Source organism: Borostomias antarcticus (genome assembly GCF_949987555.1).
Source record: "Borostomias antarcticus genome assembly, chromosome: 4".
NCBI lineage: Eukaryota > Metazoa > Chordata > Actinopteri > Stomiiformes > Stomiidae > Borostomias > Borostomias antarcticus.
Window position 1 is genome coordinate 12,561,749 of NC_140237.1, and position 13,521 is coordinate 12,575,269.

A 13,521-nucleotide genomic window follows, 5' to 3' on the forward strand; every position below is an offset into this window, starting at 1 on the left:
TGACACTAAATTACAAATAAACGATCTGTCTATGAATTTAAATGTGTAGCTGCAGCTTTCACTCACTACCTCTCCAGCAGGCCATTGTCCCATGTTGGCTATAGCCCAGTTCTGTAAGCCAAACAAGGCATTTTCAGAAGTTCAAAACAACAGTTCTTATTCTTTCCTGTAGTGTTTATTCAACTCAATTGGCCGTGCCTCCACAGCTCTCGTAGTAGAAAATCAAAGTTCGCAATTCAGTCCATAACACAATGTGGTAGTGGAATTCCTTCCTAAATAATATTTTCAAACAAATGATTCTTCCAAATGAAATGTTTCTTTTGAAAGCACATCGTAGGGAAGGCCTATTTTAGGTAAGCTAGGTTTAGCTAAGCGAACCTCACAATAGATAGGCTACTGCTATAGCCCATGATAATCAACTAGTGCTATAGCCCATGATAATCAACTACTGCTATAGCCCATGATAATCAACTACTGCTATAGCCCATGATAATCAACTAGTGCTATAGCCCATGATAATCAACTACTGCTATAGCCCATGATAATCAACTACTGCTACAGCCCATGATAATCAACTACTGCTACAGCCCATGATAATCAACTACTGCTATAGCCCATGATAATCAACTACTGCTATAGCCCATGATAATCAACTACTGCTACAGCCCATGATAATCAACTACTGCTACAGCCCATGATGATCAACTACTGCTATAGCCCATGATAATCAACTACTGCTATAGCCCATGATAATCAACTACTGCTACAGCCCATGATAATCAACTACTGCTACAGCCCATGATAATCAACTACGAGAGAGATCATAGTAAAATACTCTACAAGTAGCTTAACCATGTATTCTATTTCCATGTGTGATGAGGCTGCTGGGTGGCTGGAGGGAGGAGACTCAGCAGGGCAGATATAAAGGGAGGGAGGAGACTCAGCAGGGCAGATATAAAGGGAGGGAGGAGACTCAGGAGGGCAGATATAAAGGGAGGGAGGAGACTCAGAAGGGCAGATATAAAGGGAGGGAGGAGACTCAGGAGGGCAGATATAAAGGGAGGGAGGAGACTCAGCAGGGCAGATATAAAGGGAGGGAGGAGACTCAGGAGGGCAGATGTAAAGGGAGGGAGGAGACTCAGGAGGGCAGATGTAAAGGAAGGGAGGAGACTCAGGAGGGCGGAGACTCAGGAGGGCAGATATAAAGGGAGGGAGGAGACTCAGGAGGGCAGATATAAAGGGAGGGAGGAGACTCAGCAGGGCAGATATAAAGGGAGGGAGGAGACTCAGCAGGGCAGATATAAAGGGAGGGAGGAGACTCAGCAGGGCAGATATAAAGGGAGGGAGGAGACTCAGGAGGGCAGATATAAAGGGAGGGAGGAGACTCAGGAGGGCAGATATAAAGGGAGGGAGGAGACTCAGGAGGGCAGATATAAAGGGAGGGAGGAGACTCAGCAGGGCAGATATAAAGGGAGGGAGGAGACTCAGCAGGGCAGATATAAAGGGAGGGATCCCAGATGGGACTTCACCTGCTGGTTCACTGGGGCTGAACGTTGTGGTAGTTCTACATATCATGGGTTTGGCAGTCAAATAAATTACAGATTAACAAAATCTGTAACAAGACCTGTGTGAATATCATCCCATAGTAGGATGTGTGTTTTGAGTTCAGTCTGTTAGCAGTTACAGACACACCTTCAAGAGTTCAGTCTGTTAGCAGTTACAGACACACCTTCAAGCAGGATTGCCTTGTTATGGGAATGCAAATCCCAGCTGCGCTAGACCAGGTCAGACCATGTATATGAGTCAGACTGCGCTAGACCAGGTCAGACCATGTATATGAGTCAGACTGCGCTAGACCAGGTCAGACCATGTATATGAGTCAGACTGCGCTAGACCAGGTCAGACCATGTATATGAGTCAGACTGCGCTAGACCAGGTCAGACCATGTATATGAGTCAGACTGCGCTAGACCAGGTCAGACCATGTATATGAGTCTTTCCTGTCTCCTTCCATCGCTTCCTCTTTCACTCCCCTCAATCCCTCACCACTTATCCCGTGTCTCCTTGGCCCGATACTGGGGGGGGGGTGAGGAATTCAAAGCCCATGAGGGATTAATGCCAGGGCAGCCATCTTGCTTTCCTGTTGCAGACCTGTGATGAGGTTGGGAGTTGAGTGAAAGATGGAGGTTTATGTACCAGCCAGGCCCCTGCAGGCTGTGTTGGATTGGATTACCTGAAGCTCGCCCACAAGGCCCCCCCCCCCGCTATGTGCGGAGGTTCAGCTACAGTAGTGAGTGTTTAGTCTTGCGTAGCCACGCCCATCTCCACCACACTCCGTTCACGCTGTGCCAGCGCTGGAGGAAGGTCTGGCTGCACTCATTATGATTCTGCAATAGGGGTGACAACACTGTATTTCATTAAACCAAGCAGGTATCTTTGGCAGCGCTAAGTTGTTGGGTTTTTCCCCCAGCGGCGCCCTTGCAAAATAGTGTCAGGGGATTGAATCAATTCTGGCACTAATCAGATTCAATGCCAAAAACTTCCACCCTGTGAGTCAGCATTAGTAGTTAGCATTTACCTCCACCCTGAGTCAGCATTAGTAGTCAGCGTTAGTAGTCAGCGTTAGTAGTTAGCGTTAGAAGTTAGCGTTAGTAGTTAGCGTTAGTAGTCAGCGTTAGTAGTTAGCGTTAAACTCAAACGTCAAACCGCTTTCCCGTTTCTTTCTTCCACCTGTCAGCCTCTCTTGCTATCTCTGCTATTTCCGTGGTTACAGTACTAAACCCTTTGAGTGGTCTAACGTCAAACCGTGTGCTTATTCCTCGTCTCTCCTAGAACGATAAGTCGTCGACGCCAGGCCTGAAGTCCAACACGCCGACGCCCAGGAACGATGCCCCCACCCCAGGCACCAGCACCACCCCAGGGCTGCGGCCCATCATGGGCAAACCTCCGGGCATGGAGGCTCTGGGTATGTGCATTTGCATGACATGGATACTGTATATATTCACTGCCACGCAGGCACCCAAAAACACATATGCGTGTGCGCACACACACACTCACATACGCACACACACACTCATGCACGCACATACGCACACACAGAGCTAATCAGTGTTGTTCACAACATGTAACCAGAATAGACAAGCGAGTCATGTTGGCTGTTCATCGTGTTGTCCTGATGTTGACCCTTGACCCCCCCCAGCCGCCCCAGCCCTCCGCACCCCCCTGTCCATCGCCGGGTCCTACGCCACGCCCTTCGCCATGATGGGTCACCACGAGATGAACGGCTCCCTCACCAGCCCGGGGGTCTACGCCGGCCTCCACATCTCCCCCCAGATGAGCGCCGCTGCCGCCGCCGCCTACGGACGCTCGCCCATGGTGCGCCGCCAAAAACTACCCAGCATCCTCTTTTCCCCCTTAGCCTGTATAGTCTGTGCTCGTATAGCGCTTGTATAGTCTGTGCTCGTATAGCGCTTGTATAGTCTGTGCTCGTATAGCGCTTGTATAGTCTGTGCTCGTATAGCACCCTGTATAGTCTGTGCTCGTATAGAGCCTGTATAGTCTGTGCTCGTATAGAGCCTGTATAGTCTGTGCTCGTATAGAGCCTGTATAGTCTGTGCTCGTATAGAGCCTGTATAGTCTGTGCTCGTATAGAGCCTGTGTAGTCTGTGCTCGTATAGAGCCTGTATAGTCTGTGCTCGTATAGAGCCTGTATAGTCTGTGCTCGTATAGAGCCTGTATAGTCTGTGCTCGTATAGAGCCTGTATAGTCTGTGCTCGTATAGAGCCTGTGTAGTCTGTGCTCGTATAGAGCCTGTATAGTCTGTGCTCGTATAGAGCCTGTATAGTCTGTGCTCGTATAGAGCCTGTATAGTCTGTGCTCGTATAGAGCCTGTATAGTCTGTGCTCGTATAGAGCCTGTATAGTCTGTGCTCGTATAGCACCCTGTATAGTCTGTGCTCGTATAGCGCCTGTATAGTCTGTGCTCGTATAGAGCCTGTATAGTCTGTGCTCGTATAGAGCCTGTATAGTCTGTGCTCGTATAGAGCCTGTATAGTCTGTGCTCGTATAGAGCCTGTATAGTCTGTGCTCGTATAGAGCCTGTATAGTCTGTGCTCGTATAGCGCCTGTATAGTCTGTGCTCGTATAGAGCCTGTATAGTCTGTGCTCGTATAGAGCCTGTATAGTCTGTGCTCGTATAGAGCCTGTATAGTCTGTGCTCGTATAGAGCCTGTATAGTCTGTGCTCGTATAGCACCCTGTATAGTCTGTGCTCGTATAGAGCCTGTATAGTCTGTGCTCGTATAGAGCCTGTATAGTCTGTGCTCGTATAGAGCCTGTATAGTCTGTGCTCGTATAGAGCCTGTATAGTCTGTGCTCGTATAGAGCCTGTATAGTCTGTGCTCGTATAGAGCCTGTATAGTCTGTGCTCGTATAGCGCCTGTATAGTCTGTGCTCGTATAGAGCCTGTATAGTCTGTGCTCGTATAGAGCCTGTATAGTCTGTGCTCGTATAGAGCCTGTATAGTCTTTGCTCGTATAGAGCCTGTATAGTCTGTGCTCGTATAGCGCCTGTATAGTCTGTGCTCGTATAGAGCCTGTATAGTCTGTGCTCGTATAGAGCCTGTATAGTCTGTGCTCGTATAGAGCCTGTATAGTCTGTGCTCGTATAGAGCCTGTATAGTCTGTGCTCGTATAGAGCCTGTATAGTCTGTGCTCGTATAGCGCCTGTATAGTCTGTGCTCGTATAGAGCCTGTATAGTCTGTGCTCGTGTAGAGCCTGTATAGTCTGTGCTCGTATAGAGCCTGTATAGTCTGTGCTCGTATAGAGCCTGCTGTTCACACATGTAGTGTTACACACGCTCAAATGTGTAGACGGATGCAGAGGAGTACATGAACCCTCTTCTGGACCCACATGTAACATATTACACAGGAATGTATGTCTCATCCTCTCCACTGCGTTGCCAGCTCAGCAGAGTTTGTGCTCTAAATTGGCTAACACCGCTGTTGGCTAAAAGACCTTCATGTTATGTGACTAGCAGCTAACTTAGCATTCATTTCCTATTTCAATAATTCACTCTTTCAATATTAATTTTTTTTTTTTTCCCCATTCAAATTCGTGTATGTACGCTGTGAGGCAATGAGTGGAAGCCTTGCAGTTAATTCCAAGGCTTTGATGTTGGTTAGCAAGACCGCTGTAAGGAAGAGGAAAATGAAAAATCTCCCAGGCTTTCATTAGCATTAGCAAGTGGGATGTTGTTGCCTTGTGTAAAGCTGCCTGCCTTTATGCTAACGCTACAAATAAGACGAGGGAATCTGAGCCTTTCAAGACATTAACATTCTACACCTCTTTAAAACGATGTTATGAACTCGCCCTGGGTGATATTGTAGAGGTTCTGGTTTGAAACGCTAGCCTAACCTAGTTTAGCCTAGTGGTGTGGCCTAGTGCAGAGATGTTTGTTAGCCAGCATGCTAACGCTAGGTCCTCCATGTTTCCTCAGGCGGGGTTTGATCCTCATCCTCACATGAGGGCCCCAGGCCTGCCCGCAAGCCTCACATCCATCTCTGGGGGAAAACCGTAAGTTTTTATCTCTGTATCTATTTCATAATCCATTCATGGATGTCTTAACCTTCACCAGTTTAGTGATGTGTTTGTCTCTGCCTCTCCTCACCCCTCAGGGCTTATTCTTTTCACGTGAGCGCGGACGGCCAGATGCAGCCGGTGCCCTTTCCACCGGACGCGCTGATCGGCCCGGGCATCCCGCGCCACGCCCGCCAGATCAACACACTGAGCCACGGCGAGGTGGTGTGCGCCGTCACCATCAGCAACCCCACGCGCCACGTCTACACCGGGGGCAAGGGCTGCGTGAAGATCTGGGACATCAGCCAGCCGGGCAGCAAGAGCCCCGTGTCCCAGCTGGACTGCCTGGTAGGAGCCTCCGACGCGCTGAGAGAGGCAGCTACCTCCTATCATGAAGCTGCTATGCTTTAGACATGTATCTGTTTGGTGCCTGATATGTCACAGGCTGGCTGTGTCCTGTGGGTTCGAGTGGTAGTTTGTCATATGTTGTCCAACAAGCTCTGTATGACTGTTTGTGACGGTAACGTTGGTTGGTCCTTCGCTTTCCTCAACCCGTTCCTCTCCAGCCACAAGGTTCTCCAGGTGAATCATTTTAATAGGCCGTCTTATTGGCCTCCAAACTAATCCTGGTTCCAAAAGCCCTGAGCAACGATGGAGTGATCGGCCGCCATTTTGCAGACCATTAGTCATTCGCTGAGGTTCCCATCCTGCTGTTTGATACTGATAATTATAATGATTGATGGATGGTATTGAAGAATCAATGGTCAGAGAGGAAGTAAATCAAATTCAACATTTATTTAATACAACGGCATACGGATCGGGGTCAGTCCCAGAGAAACGCTTTCAACGTTCCCTGATCAGACAACATGGTGTTCAGTCTGTCCCACCTTTATAGTCGGTGGTTTGTACCTATACATGGTCTCGGTCCAATGGCTAGAGTTCTCTCCACCTATGACCTCCTACTCCAGTGGGCAGTGAGCTTCTTATGGATGTTCACTTGATCTCCTCCAGACACCTGACCATGACCAGCTAAGGCATGTACATGGTAGATAGTTTATTTCACCTTTATTTATCCAGGGGACCCACTGAGACCAAAGTCTCGTTTTCAATGGTGCCCTGGATACACAGCTTTAAAAACAGCAACATATACAAAAGTTAACATCATATACAAACAAACAACAACATACACAGAAGGCAAAATTATTTAAAACACACAAGACCTGACTTTATTTTCTATATGGTCTTGTGCTACGAATAGCCAGGGCACTTGTGACAGAAAAACCTCTTATCAGACACCATCGACACCTTTTCCTCTCTTCAAAAACTCTGATAGCAGGAAGGCGAGGAAATGGTGAATGGATTCACTTATATAGCGCTTTTATCCAGAGCGCTTTACAATGGCCTCTCATTCACCCATTCACACACACACTCACACACCAATAGCGGCAGCTGCCATTCAAGGTGCTAACCTGCTCATTGGGAGCAATTTGGGGTTCAGCATCTTGCCCAAGGAAACCTCGACATGTGGACAGGAGGAGGTGGGATTCCAACCGATCCTACGATCACTGGACGACCCTCTCTGGAAACTGCTGGCGTTAGTGATGAGGTCTCATCCAGCCTGTTAGGGATGAGGTCTCATCCAGCCTGTTAGGGATGAGGTCTCATCCAGCCTGTTAGGGATGAGGTCTCATCCAGCCATCACAGCGCTGTTAGTGATGAGGTCTCATCCAGCCATCAGTGCTGTTAGTGATGAGGTCTCATCCAGCCATCACAGCGCTGTTAGGGATGAAGTCTCATCCAGCCTGTTAGTGATGAGGTCTCATCCAGCCATCACAGCGCTGTTAGGGATGAGGTCTCATCCAGCCTGTTAGGGATGAGGTCTCATCCAGCCTGTTAGGGATGAGGTCTCATCCAGCCTGTTAGGGATGAGGTCTCATCCAGCCTGTTAGGGATGAGGTCTCATCCAGCCATCACAGCGCTGTTAGTGATGAGGTCTCATCCAGCCATCAGTGCTGTTAGTGATGAGGTCTCATCCAGCCATCACAGCGCTGTTAGTGATGAGGTCTCATCCAGCCTGTTAGTGATGAGGTCTCATCCAGCCATCACAGCGCTGTTAGGGATGAGGTCTCATCCAGCCTGTTAGGGATGAGGTCTCATCCAGCCTGTTAGGGATGAGGTCTCATCCAGCCTGTTAGTGATGAGGTCTCATCCAGCCATCACAGTGCTGTTAGGGATGAGGTCTCATCCAGCCTGTTAGGGATGAGGTCTCATCCAGCCTGTTAGTGATGAGGTCTCATCCAGCCTGTTAGTGATGAGGTCTCATCCAGCCATCACAGCGCTGTTAGGGATGAGGTCTCATCCAGCCTGTTAGTGATGAGGTCTCATCCAGCCTGTTAGGGATGAGGTCTCATCCAGCCATCACAGTGCTGTTTAATTCAGCTGAGAGCTCCCCACAGATCTATTGATATATCATTCACCATCCCTGTCAGGGAGGAGGCCAAGCCCCCTCTCTCTCCCTCTCTCTCTCTCCCTCTCTCTCTCTCCTCCTTCCTTAATAAAGCACAGAACGAGTATCCCTTCACACTCCAGGAGACTGCATTCCAACCATTCACTCTCTCTCTCCCTCTCTCTCTCTCCCTCTCCCACTCTCTCTCCCACCCTCTCTCTCTCTCTCCCACTCTTTCCTTCTCCCACTCTCTCTCTCCCTCTCTCTCTCTCTCTCCCTCTCCCTCTCTACCTCTCTCCCACTCTCTCTCCCACTCTCTCCCTCTCTCTCTCTCTCTCTCTCTCTCTCTCTCTCTCTCTCTCTCACCCATGATAAATGCTTATGTTTTGATTCCTTGCTTATTAGGATACCTGCCTTCATCATATTTAACATAATTAACATTGAACGCTTCTTTTAAGGTTAATATTTTTATCAAGTGTAAGAAACCTGATGTCTCTGTCATGGCCAGAGATCCAACTCCTCTCTCCTCTTCTCTCTTGTCTCTCCCAGAATCGTGACAACTACATCCGCTCCTGCAAGCTCCTGCCTGACGGGCGCACCCTGATCGTGGGCGGGGAGGCCAGCACGCTGACCATCTGGGACCTGGCCTCGCAGACGCCGCGCATCAAGGCGGAGCTCACGTCCTCGGCGCCCGCCTGCTACGCCCTCGCCATCAGCCCCGACGCCAAGGTCTGCTTCTCCTGCTGCTCCGACGGGAACATCGCCGTCTGGGACCTCCACAACCAGACCCTGGTCAGGTGAGGACACGCCCCCGAGGTAGGGGGGGGGGGGGGGGGGGGTTCTGACCACAACCAGACCCTGGTCAGTTGAGGACACGCCCCCGAGGGATGGGGGGATAGGGTTAGGCTAACCCTGACCCTAACCCTAACCCTGGGGGGTGGAGGGTGTGTTCTGGCGCGTTCCTACCTCCACGCCGAGAGCCTCGGCCCTCTTCCCTGGTTAGAATCAGACCTGACCGTTTTTACTGTCTGGACTATTATGAGTAGTAATAAATCAAATCAAAATGTATTTATAAAGCATGTATAAAACGACAGAAGTCGACCAAAGTGCTGTACAAAGGTGGGTCCTGGGTAAAAACATTTCTCAACAAAACAAGGAAATTACAGCAAACTATACAGACATTGAACATAACAAGGCTTGAGCACAGGCTGGTTAAACGCCCGGGAGGAAAGGAGGTCTTTAGGGAGGATTTAAACAACTCAAGAGTGGGAGGATCTAATATGAAGGGGCAGGTTGTTCCATAGCCTGTTGGCAGCCGCCGCCAAAATAAATGTATTTGTCATGGTCAGTGGTAGTAAGGTAAGTATTAGTCAGTAGTAGTAAGGTGTGGCCCACTCATTAACTCTCATGTGATGTTGTGGGTGTGTGTGTTGTGATTGTGTGTTGTGCGTGTGTCTGTTGTGGGTGTGGGTGTGTGGCGCTACAGGCAGTTCCAGGGTCACACGGACGGCGCCAGCTGCATCGACATCTCCCACGACGGCACCAAGCTGTGGACGGGGGGGCTGGACAACACGGTCCGGTCCTGGGACCTGAGGGAGGGGCGGCAGCTACAGCAGCATGACTTCACCTCCCAGGTGCTCTCTCTCTCTGACACACACACACACTCTCTCTCTCTCTCTCTCTCTCTCTCTCTGACACACAAACACACACACACTCTCTCTCCGAAACACGCGCACACACACACACACACACACACACACACATACTCTCTCTCTCTCTCTCTGAAACACACACTCTCTCTCTCTCTGAAACACACACACACACACTCTCTCCAAAACACGCGCGCACACACACACACACACTCACTCACTCTCTCTCTCTCTCTCTCTCTCTCTCTCTCTGAAACACACACACACACTCTCTCTCCGAAACACGCGCACACACACATGCACTCTCTCTCTGAAACACATGCACACACACATGCACTCTCTCTCTGAAACACATGCACACACACATGCACTCTCTCTCTGAAACACATGCACACACACATGCACTCTCTCTCTGAAACACATGCACACACACACGCCCCAGCATTTTCACTTTAAACCCTGTAAACACTCCCGCATGCATGCATGCCCCCCCCCCCCCCCCGCCCCCACACACAACACACACTGACCAACACCACATCCTCCCCTCTGCCCCATGCAGATCTTCTCTCTGGGGTACTGTCCCACGGGTGAGTGGCTGGCCGTGGGCATGGAGAGCAGCAACGTGGAGGTGCTCCACCACACCAAGCCTGACAAGTACCAGCTCCACCTGCACGAGAGCTGCGTGCTCTCGCTCAAGTTCGCCTACTGTGGTGAGACAACCTGGCTGTGTTCAGCTCAACGCTTCATTAGTCACTGAGCACAATAATGAGCACAACTGTTTAATAGGCGTGAAATGTGAGTGTGATGTTGGTGTTAGGGTGTTGAGTGTCATGTGTTGGTGTTAGGGTGTTGAGGTCATCATTGAACTACTGGTGCCGAACTGTTCAGCTTCAGCTGAAAGAGAAGCGCTGGTCTCTCCCTGCTTGTGCAACACTGACCCGGTCTTTAAGGACAACCTTGACTCTGTCCTGTCCCCTCTTTCCTCTCTCTCTCTCTCTTTCCCCCTCTCTCTCTCTCTCTCTCTCTCTCTCTCTACCCCTCTCTCTTTCTCTCTCTCTCTCTCCCACTCTCTCCCTCTCCCCCTCTCTCCCTCCCTCTCTCTCCCTCTCCCTCTCCCTCTCTCTCTCTCTCTCAGGTAAATGGTTTGTGAGCACAGGGAAGGACAATCTCCTGAACGCCTGGAGGACTCCCTATGGTGCCAGCATATTCCAGGTAACGCAATCAATACCTCCTCCACCCACCCGGGCAGTAAGAGGAAAATGGTGTGTGTGTGTGTGCGCGCGCAGTGTCTTTGCTTTCAAAAGGAGACAGACGGACAGACGGCCCCCCATAACAGATAAGGACATTCACAGGAAGCGCACGCTTATGTAAACTCTAGTTCTTGGAGGGAGATGTTTGATTGGGTTTGCCGTGGTAAGGATTTTAAAAGTTAGAGTTGACGATATGCAAGATGAGAGTTCCTTTCTAATAAAAGTTGACTTGACTGAACAGAAATGGGGAATTGGCACAATCATTTGTGGTAATGGTGAAAGGATTCATCTTTCAGAGTTTCAGTTTCAGTTTGACCCCAGGGTTAGTTGAGGGGACGCAGCTGAGCGGTGGGCCTGAGGTCCCTTCTGTTCTCCACGTCCCCACAGTCCCTAACGTCCCTTCTGTTCCCACAGTCCAAGGAGAGCTCCTCCGTCCTGAGCTGTGACATCTCAGCAGACGACAAGTACATTGTGACGGGCTCTGGAGACAAGAAGGCCACGGTCTACGAGGTCATCTACTAACCAGACCAACCTGCTGGAGCATCTCAGCAGAAGCACTTCTACTGGCCTGACGGAGCTGACGGCCCCCCTACTCCTCCTCCTTCTCAGTCCCCCCCCCCCCCCCCCCCTTCAGAAATACCCTGGGAATGGACGACTACTGCTACTACAGACTAACGGCCCGGGAGTGGACGACTACTGCTACTGCTATTACAGACAATGGCCGGATGCACAGTTGGTCAGCCTGGCTATGGGCTTGTGTATCTAACCAACACGCTGAGGCGGACTGAGGAAGTAAACGTCGTCTTGCTGGTGTTCTTTTTGTTCTTTCCAGTTTTTGGTCGGTTGCTGGGCTTATTGTATCCACTTTGGTTTTATTGGTTTTACAAGCGATGAGAATGTTTCCGTAACGCGATGGAGCGGCGCTTCGTCTGAAACCATTGCTCCGTGGAAGACTTGTGAAAAGTGTACATATTGGAGTAATTAAAGACATTTTATAAATATATATTATAAATATATATATTTTCGTGTCTTGGTGTACTTGTGATGCTTTTCCTTTCTCCTCTCACAAGCCTGATTCACGGGGAAATCCCAAGTAGGTTAGAACTTTTATTTTTTACAGATTTTCTTCCCAACTTTTTTTTTTTTTTTCTTCAAAGTTGACCTTTACAGAAATCAAATACACATGTCTTAAGGAATAAAGAGAAAGGAAAGTCCGTAGTGAGCTGGAGCGTTTTGCGGGGATTAGAACCTGTCCGTTTGGGGACTGTGCCCTTTCAGAGCTGCTGGGAGGTCAGGGGGGAGCATGTGCAGCCTGCCGGCCCGGGCAAAACCACGCCCCCCACCGGGAGCAGCCTATCACAGCCCGGGCAGAGCCACGCCCCCCACCGGGAGCAGCCTATCACAGGAGATCCATGTACATTAAAAAAAACACCTTATTAAAAGAAAAGTTTTTTTTAAAGTTGATTAAGTACTTTGTCTGTGCTCTTTTTGCCCTGTCTCTTGTGCGTTGTGGATTATCGGGGAAAGTCTGAGTGACGTTTTAAACGTTGACCTCTGACCTCCACGTGGAACTCAAGAGGTCACTAACTGAATGACGGACTGCTTTTTGGCCAGCCTGACACAATTAGAATGGGCCCTTGAATCTTATCTTGATCATAGACTGACATGCTTGTGTCATCTAGATTGGAATATGCCAGAGTATCAATCTGCTCCAATTGGAATCCTGACGCCTCTGTCCTCATCTTCTGACTGGTTCCTGGAACGGAGGGGGAAGCCAGCCATTGGACGACTGGAGGCAGCCCTCGAACAATCATCAGTGCCTGTGAGATCCCAGGGGTGTGATTAAGACGGGCTCAATCAAACGTAACAACAGATATTACTATTGCATTGTGACCTGGTGTTGAGTTTGCATTGCCAGCGTCTAGCGTAATGTTCAGTACAAGGCTAGAGTTAACACAACTTCTCCACAGCACCCTTCCTGCCTTTCCTAACAGTGATGAGGGGTGGACATGGGAGTATCTCAGTTCACACCAAAGTATGTAGCAAAACTGTGTCAGCACTGAACATGTACAGTTGTTAATAATTCAATAAAACTGTTTTTTGTAGAAATGTCTTTTTGAAATCTGACTACCTTGTTGAGACATGTTTTGTTTACATGAGTTGGGTTTGAGTGTGTACTACTGGGAGTGGAGTGGGCTAAACCAAATGTTTGGTTTCCAGTCAATTGGAACTTTATAATTTGAAATGCATAAGCAGTTAAGGCACATAAGAAGCTAACAAGACATAACATCAACTGGTGTGTGTAGCCGCAAACTACTCATCTCCCTCAGGTTAACGAGGGCTTTAAAGAGTTTGGGTGTGTGAGTTTTGGCATGTGTGTATGTCTGGGGAAAAGGGTGTGTGAGTCAATGGGCTGGTGTGCAGACTTGGGGTGTTTGCAGGCCTGTTGAAAAGACATGGTGGACATGAGACATGCTGCTTCCTCAGCTACACAACAACACCACCACAGGCCTCAGCTCACACACAGACACGCATCTAGTATATTTGGATTCTCTCTGCTGAGTGATCCTGGTGAACTGACGGTGATCTAGTATATTTGGAT

General features: G+C 49.3%; 1 protein-coding gene across 1 annotated transcript in view; it reads left to right on the forward strand.

Annotated features, from left to right (window-relative positions):
- tle3b (TLE family member 3, transcriptional corepressor b) overlaps positions 1–12,949 on the forward strand; it is a 42,401-nt gene extending 29,452 nt beyond the window's left edge. The window contains exons 14-22 of the mRNA XM_084436940.1: positions 2,832–2,964; positions 3,199–3,374; positions 5,495–5,571; positions 5,673–5,922; positions 8,570–8,817; positions 9,507–9,654; positions 10,229–10,379; positions 10,805–10,881; positions 11,334–12,949. Of these exons, the coding sequence (XP_084293066.1) occupies positions 2,832–2,964; positions 3,199–3,374; positions 5,495–5,571; positions 5,673–5,922; positions 8,570–8,817; positions 9,507–9,654; positions 10,229–10,379; positions 10,805–10,881; positions 11,334–11,441 (1,368 nt within the window). The 3' untranslated portion in view covers positions 11,442–12,949. The remainder of the gene's footprint in view (positions 1–2,831; positions 2,965–3,198; positions 3,375–5,494; positions 5,572–5,672; positions 5,923–8,569; positions 8,818–9,506; positions 9,655–10,228; positions 10,380–10,804; positions 10,882–11,333) is intronic.
- Positions 12,950–13,521: the final 572 nt, after the last annotated feature.